The following is a 7,558-nucleotide window of genomic DNA, read 5'->3' as shown; positions in this document are numbered from 1 at the left end:
GGAGTGCGGGAGCTCCCGGGGCGGCGAGGACGCGGGGTCAGAGGCTGTGCAGGGAGCTCACGCCCACCTTGTACCCCGAGGCCTTGACGTGCAGACCGCGCTTGGTGAGGGTGGATTTCATGCGGACGAAGAAGGAGCGCTCCTGGGCCCGGGAGGAGGGGGGCACCTCGGTGGGGCTGGCCTCTGGGCGGAGTGAAGGAGAGTTGTGGGGTCCTGAGGAGGAAACACACAGAGGCGCCCCCTCCCCGCCCCCTTCAGAGCGAGCCAGAGGCCCACCCACCTGACGGATCTACGAGCTCATTGGGTCTACAATAACCCCCCTCCATGCAGCGGCCTTTCTCAGGCTCAGCTCTGACCCCGGCACCTAACACGTGGGCAGGAACTGCGTCCTACTGACACCCTCTGAGGTCACCATCTCCTCCAGGAAGCCCCCCTGACCCCGGCTGGGTCGGAGCCCCTCTGGGGTCTTCACCACACCTGCCCCAGCTGGGCCTAGGCCCTGGGAGGGTGGGGTTGGGCTCTTGTCACTACTGTGTCCCCAGCCCTGCCCAGCACAGAGCTGGGCGCGGAGCAGGGCATCAGGGTGTAGCAACAGAGAAGACTCGCAAATAGCGACTGGTCTATAAGCCCCTGGTACAGTCATAAATGTGCTCACACCCAGGTGACCCTGGGCCTCAAATTTAGGTGCAGACATCATCACAGCCCCACACATCTCCCCAAACTTGCAATCACTGCTGACAACTCAGATGGTTTTGGTGCAAAGCAAACCCCATGTAAGAAAATCTTATTTACTGGAAAGTTGACCTCACAGCCCCCTCCACACCTGGGAGCCAAAAGGAACTGTCCGGGTAATCTAACACCCGCCTCCTCCGCATGGAGTGGAATTTTCCATGGAATTTTCCATTGGAAGGAAGGGTGAGGAGCACACTAGATCCTGGAGCCAGACCAGCCGGGGTTGGAATCCAGCTCCACTTACAGCTGTGACCTCGGACAGGTAACTTAACCTCGCTGTGCCGTGCCTCAGTTTCCCCCTCTGTAAAACGAAGAGAATAACGGGTCCTGCTCTGTGGGATTGTGGTTAGGATTCCATGAAATTGTGTAGTTACAGGCTCAGCACATGTAAACACCCTGTAAGCGAGTGTGCACCGCTATTTACCTGTCACCCACAGGCTGCCAGAGGGGTCTTTCTAAAGCTCAAAACTTGGGGATTCAGGCAATCTTAGGGGGCCAAGTCTTCCTGCTCCAATTTAGACTCTAAAAGCTTGTTTTGCACAACTCTAAGGAGAGTGGGTTTGGTTTACATGTAACATCGCTGGATACAATGTACCGGTTGTCCCTGCATCAGGCCTCATTCTTTGGGGGCCTTGGAATTACCGATCTCAGGAGTATCGGCAAGCGATGAGGAAGAGGAGGAAGAGGAGGGGATGGAGGGCGGGGTGGGGGGCCCGGAGGTCCGGGTCCGCAGTCCCAGCTGCTCCAGGACCTCTGAGTGGTCCCCGGGATGGATGTAATCGAAGACGCTACTGCCCGTCAGCTCCACCTGCCGGCGAAGGGGAGGAATACAGGCGGGTAAGGTGCGCGCAGCCACCGGCCCTCCCGTTTGGCCAACTGTTCATAAGCTTAGCAGCGGTTCTCAACCTGGGGGTCGAACGACCCTTTCACAGGGGTCGCCTAAGACCATCGGAAAACACATATATAATTACATATTGTTTTGGTGATGAATCACTATGCTTTAATTATGTTCAATTTGTAACAATGAAACTGGGGGTCACCACAACATGAGGAACTGTATTAAAGGGTCGCGGCATTAGAAAGGTTGAGAACCACTGGCTTACAGGCAGGAGTACTTCGTGCCAGTCTTGTGTTTTTATTAGAATTTTTAAGTTTTTTTTAAACTTTCTCACCTGAGGATATTTTTTCCCATTGGTTTTTTTAGAGAGAGTGGGAGGGAAGGGAGGAGAGAGAGAGAAACATCAATGTGTGTGAGAGAGTTACATCGCTTGGTTGCTTCCCGCAGGCTGCCTTGAATCGAGCAACCCGGGTATGTGCCCTTGACCGGGAATCGGAATTGGACCTGGACCCTTCAGTACGCAGGCCCAGCTCTATCCCGGCCGGGGCCAGGGCAAAAGGAACATCTGTAAAGGAGGAGGCTAACCTGGGCTCTTCCTCTGCCCGCCCACGTCAAAGCCAGTGATCATTAAGGATTTTCTGCCCCGCCTACTCTGCTAAGAAGCTGTGTAGGGCCCTAGCCCGTTTGGCTCAGTGTATAGGCAGCCGTGGGCAAACTACGGCCCGCGGGCCGAATCCGGCCCGTTTGAAATGCCCCGCCTACTCTGCTAAGAAGCTGTGTAGGGCCCTAGCCGGTTTGGCTCAGTGGATAGAGCGTCAACCTGTGGACTGAAGGGTCCCAGGTTCGATTCCGGTCAAGGGCACATGCCCGGGTTGCGGGCTCGATCCTCAGTGGGGAGCATGCAGGAGGCAGCCGATCAATGATTCTCTCTCATCACTGATGTTTCTATCTTTCTCTCCCTCTCCCTTCCTCTCTGAAATCAATAAAAATATATATATATTTTTAAAAGAAGCTGTGTAGGGAGTTGGGATGGAGAGGTGTCATAGCCTCTAACTCACAGCAAACAGCTGTGCCCTGAAATGAGTCACAGGATTTCCCAGCAGGAATGGGATTCAAGATACAAACGGTGGAATTAGGACATTTCAGTCAGACAGACTTTTGCATTCAATCCCCCGCCCCCCAATCTTGCAGCAGTCCCACATCTCCCCCAATCCAGGCCCCATATTCTCCCCACTGTGTTCCTGCCCCAGCATCCTCACTGGTCGTCTGGCCTTCAGTCCCCACTCAAATGGGGAGCCCCCAGAGGTTTCTCATCTGGCCATGGCCCTCCTCCCCTCAGACATCTCCCAGAGCTGGTGGAGGTGGGGAAGGGGACGGAGGGAGGTAAGAGACATCTGTAATAATGTCAACAATTCAAAAGAAATAAAAAACCTCCCATGGCTCTCACCGCCCCAGGGCTTGGGGTCATCCCCTGAACTCCTCCCCTCATCCAGCCCTTCCCACACCAGCTTCAAGCCTCCCCTCCCTCCCTCCCTTTCTCTTGCCCACATTCCCCTTCCTTCAGGTTCATCCTCCTCCAGAAATCAACAACTCACTAAAAGCTGCTCACAGAGGCCAAGGCACTGAATTGTCGAAATTCACCATCCGCCGAAATCTTTCTAAAAAACGATAAAAGTTGCTAGCAATTGGCATTGACTGGATTGGCGAGGCCTACGATGCCACAGGAGCCAGGACTCCGGACACAGGGGCTTTCAAACGCCACAGAAAACCTTCCAGTGCTCGCAGATCCCAAGCCCCACCTGTACAAATTGTTGTGATCTTTTAAAACTGTTATGAAGAAACACGTTTGGGTAAATATGGTGTATTTGGCCACCACTCATGGACAAACTGGTCTCTCTGCTAATTTGCTTCTTTCAAATTGACCTGTTACTTTTTGTTTTTAAATATTTTTATTGACTTCAGAGAGGAAGGGAGAGAGATAGAAACACCAGTGATGAGAATCATTGATCGGCTGCCTCCTGCACGCCCCCTACTGGGGATGGAGCCTGAAACCTGGGCATATGCCCTTGGTTGGAGTCGAACCCGGGACCCTTCAGTCTGCAGGCCGATGCTCTATCCACTGAGCCAAACCAGCTAGGGCTTGTTTTGTTTTTAAATTATTTTTTCTTTGACCCGTGACTTCGATAACCCTCCTCTGACCGCGAGGAGGAGCCATGTTGGGTGCCATGTGGGGTTCCAAGGAACACACTTTGGGAACCACGGATCCAGTCCCTTTTTCACGCTGGGATGGTGAGGTCAAGAGAGAGGAGGGGGATGCCTGGGCCGCCAGGGAGGTGGCGGTGGCGCCAGTCCAGGCAGCCTGCTGAGGTCCTTACCTGTGAGAGACCCAGGTAAATGGAGACGGTCTCTGAGATGTAGAGGAACTTCCCCTCCTGGCTCAAGGCAAACACAAAGCCATCCAGGGACTAGAGTGGGAGAGACAGGGCGGGGAGAGGAGGGCCTGGCGTCTGTAAGAGGTTCTGAAACCTTATCTCTGCCAGGATGGATTATTTTTTTGGGAGCGGAGGACGGGGCCTCACTGGCCCTGGGAAGGGGCAGGCAGGAAGGGGGCCCCCAGCATGCGCCTCCCAGGCCTGGCGCTCTCCTGCGATGGATGCGGGAGAGAGGGTGCTGTTCTCCGAGCAGGCCACCAGGTGGCAGCATTGAGCAGCAGGTAGGGAAGGGGCCTCACCTGCAAGATGTGTCCTCCCAGGTGCTGCTCGAAGATTTCGGAGACCAGTGCGACGGGGCCCCTGCGGCCTGGGGCTGGGGACAGAGGGACCGGTGAGGCCGGGGCCTGCGGTCTGGCCGACCCTGGCCTTCTGGGAAGGACCCCAGGGAACCAGGCTACGAGTTTCCTCTCTTCCTCCCAGTCCTGAGCCATCATGGGGTATTGAGGGGCCCTGGGCCCTGGGGGGGAGAGACCTGGGATGTGGGGAGGAGTGAGAGGGGCAGAGGTAGGCTGGACAAACAGAGAGACAGAGAGACACCAGGGGATACAGAAAGGGATTCATTCATTCATTCATTCATCCATCCATTCATTCATTCATTCAGCAAACTCTCCCTGAGCTCCTGTGGCCAGGCTCTGTGTTGGGAACACCGCAGTGACCCACACAGCCCGGTCCTACCCTCACAGGCACCCAGGCCATGGCACATAAACAAGTAAAAAATGAACAAGGAATTAGCATTTGTGCTCTGAAGAAACAAATAGATGATGTGGCCCTAGCCGGTTTGGCTCGGTGGATAGAGCATCGGCCTGTGGACTGAAGGGTCCCGGGTTCGATTCCGGTCAAGGGCAGGTACCTTGGTTGCAGGCTCCCTCCGGGCCCGGGCCCTGGTCGGGGCTCTTGCAAGAGGCAACCAATCGATGTGTTTCTCTCACATCGATATTCCTCTCTGTCTTTCCCTCTCTCTTCTACTCTCTCTAAAATAAATGGAAAAATATCCTCGGGTGAGGATTAAAGAATAAAGAAAGAAATAGATTATGTGAAATGAGGAGGAAGGTGGTGAGGCCTGTTGAAGGGGGAGGGGGTAGCTGAGCTCAGACCTGCAGGATGAGAACGAGGCAGAGAGGAGACTGAAAAGGAGAAAGAGACACACACAGAGACAGAGACAGAGCACACGCAGAGATTGAGAGACAAAGGCACAGAGAGACAACTAGATGGACAGAGAAGTGTACAGAGAGCTCTAAAGGAACAGAGAAAGAGATAAAGGAACAAAGAGATCTAAAGGAACAGAGAAAGAGATAAGGACATTAGAGCTCAACAACAGCCCATTGAAAAATGAGCAAAGGACCTGAATAGACATTTCTCCAAACCAGATCTACAAATGGCTAATAAGCCCATGAAAAGATGCTTAAACTCACTAGTCATTAGCAAAATGCAAATCAAAACCACAATGAGAGACCACTTCACACCCACTAGGATGGCTACACACACACACACACACACACACACACACACACACACACACAGAAAATAGGTGCCAGGCGAGGCTGTGGAGAAATTGCACACCCACACCCTCGCCCGTGCATTGCTGGTGGGAATGCTAATGGCACAGCTGCTCTGGAAAACAGTGCGGTGGGTCCTCAGTAAGTTAAACATGGAATTACCATCTGACCCAGCAATTCCACTTGTGGGCATATGCCCCAAAGCATCAAACACATGCTCTAGCAAGTACTTGTCCATAAATGTTCACCGCAGCAGTATTCCTCACAGCCCAAGGTGGAAACAAATGTCCATTAACTGATGAGTAAACAAAACGTGCTGTATTCAGACCATGGAATATTATTCAGCAATAAAAAGGAATGAAGCAGTGATCCTAGCTACGACTTCGGTGAACTTTGAACACATTGTGCTAAGCGAGACAAGCCAAGTCTGAGAGGACATATATTGTACTAGAGGCCCGATGCACCAAATTTGTGCAAGGGGTTCAGCCCTCGCAGCCCTGCCCACTGGTCGTTTGGGAAGGTCATTCTGGAAGGTCGTTCCACCATCGGGTCTAATTAGCATATTAGCTCTTTATTATATAGGATGATTGCATTTATATGAAATGTCCAGAATAGACAAATCCCTAGAGACAGAAAGCAGATTGGTGGCTGCCAGGGCTGGAGTTGGGGGAGGGGGAGGGGCGTGACTGCTAAGGGTACAGGGTTTTAGGGCAATGATGAAAATGTTTTGGAACTAGACAGAAGTGATGGTTGCCCAACATTGTGAATGTACTAAATGTCACACTAAATGGTACATTTTAAAATGATGAGTTTCATGTTATAAATTTTACCTCAATAAAAAAAAATTAAGAGGTAGGGCCTGGCCATGTGGCTCAGTGGTTGAGCCAAGAACCAAGAACCAAGAGGTCCCTGGTTTGATGCCCGGTTGTGGGCTCAATCCCCAGTATGGGGCGTGCAGGAGGCAGCCGATCTATGCCTCTCTCTCATCGATGTTTCTATCTCTCGCTCCCTCTCCCTTCCTCTATCTCTAAAAGTCAATCAAAACATTTTTAAAAAGTAAAAAAAAAAAAAAAAAGATAGGGACAGAGACATACATAGACATAGAAACTGAGGAAGGCGGAGAAACATAAAAAGATGGAGAGGCCCAGGAAACGAGGTGCACAGAGAGAGACAGGGAAAGGGCAGAATGAGCCATGGCCAATGAGGCAGAGAGAGGAGGCCCGGCCTGGCCCCCCAGACAGGAGCTGAGGGCCCAGACCCCGTGTGGGGGTGACCCCCTCCCTGACCCTGTGGAGAACGACCCCCCAAGGCCCCCAGGCCCAGACTGGGGAGCCAGGTGAAGGGTTCGGTGACCTCAAGGGTCCTCAGGCGCCTGGCTCTCGCAGGGCTGGGTCCAGGTCCGGCGTCCAGGCGCAGGCTGTCCCTCTCTGGCTGTGTGCCTGCCCTGGGGCCAGTCCCTTCACCTCTCCGTGCCTCAGTTTCCTCCTCTGCCAAGTGGGTTCGCCGAGAGCGCAGCCCTCCCAGGCTGGCTGAGCATTCAGGCAGCTCAAGGAACTTCTAGAAAGGGCCTCGCACGGCCCGACCCACAGCAGGTGCGGGGAAATGCGGAGCCACAATGCGTATTAATAGTGTGATTACTATTGTTGTTTCCAGACCATCAAAACACCCGGCGGCGAAGACCCGCCCCTCCGCCAATCAGGGCTCAGCCCCTCGCCCGCCCCGCCCCCTGATGTCTAGGCCACGCCCCCTCCTCCCCGGCGCTCTCCCAACCCTGCGCCGTTACATCCTTTTTCCACCGTCGCCTGCAGCTCCAAGAACAATAACTGGGAGTGGGGGGTGGGGAGGTTCACGGGGACCCCTCCCCCGAGATGCAGCGCGAACAAGCCGGGTGACAGGCGGGAACAATGCTGCCTGCTAATTGTTGCAATTTTCCCCTGTCATTTTTGCTAATTCCTTCATTTTCCCTCTCAGAGGATCAGCCCAGGTCAGACTGAACGGCT

At 53.6% G+C, this 7,558-nt stretch overlaps 1 protein-coding gene across 1 annotated transcript in view; it reads right to left on the bottom strand.

The window, feature by feature from the left end:
• Window positions 1–4,558, bottom strand: part of NPAS1 (neuronal PAS domain protein 1) — a 7,889-nt gene extending 3,331 nt beyond the window's left edge. Inside the window, 4 exon segments of the mRNA XM_005857855.2 lie at window positions 32–183; window positions 1,375–1,540; window positions 3,946–4,035; window positions 4,302–4,558. Of these exon segments, the coding sequence (XP_005857917.1) occupies window positions 32–183; window positions 1,375–1,540; window positions 3,946–4,035; window positions 4,302–4,496 (603 nt within the window). The 5' untranslated portion in view covers window positions 4,497–4,558.
• Window positions 4,559–7,558: the final 3,000 nt, after the last annotated feature.

This window comes from Myotis brandtii, unplaced genomic scaffold (genome assembly GCF_000412655.1).
Source record: "Myotis brandtii unplaced genomic scaffold, ASM41265v1 scaffold114, whole genome shotgun sequence".
Lineage (NCBI taxonomy): Eukaryota > Metazoa > Chordata > Mammalia > Chiroptera > Vespertilionidae > Myotis > Myotis brandtii.
The sequence above is the reverse complement of the archived record's forward strand: the minus strand, read 5'-3'. Positions and strand labels throughout refer to the sequence as shown.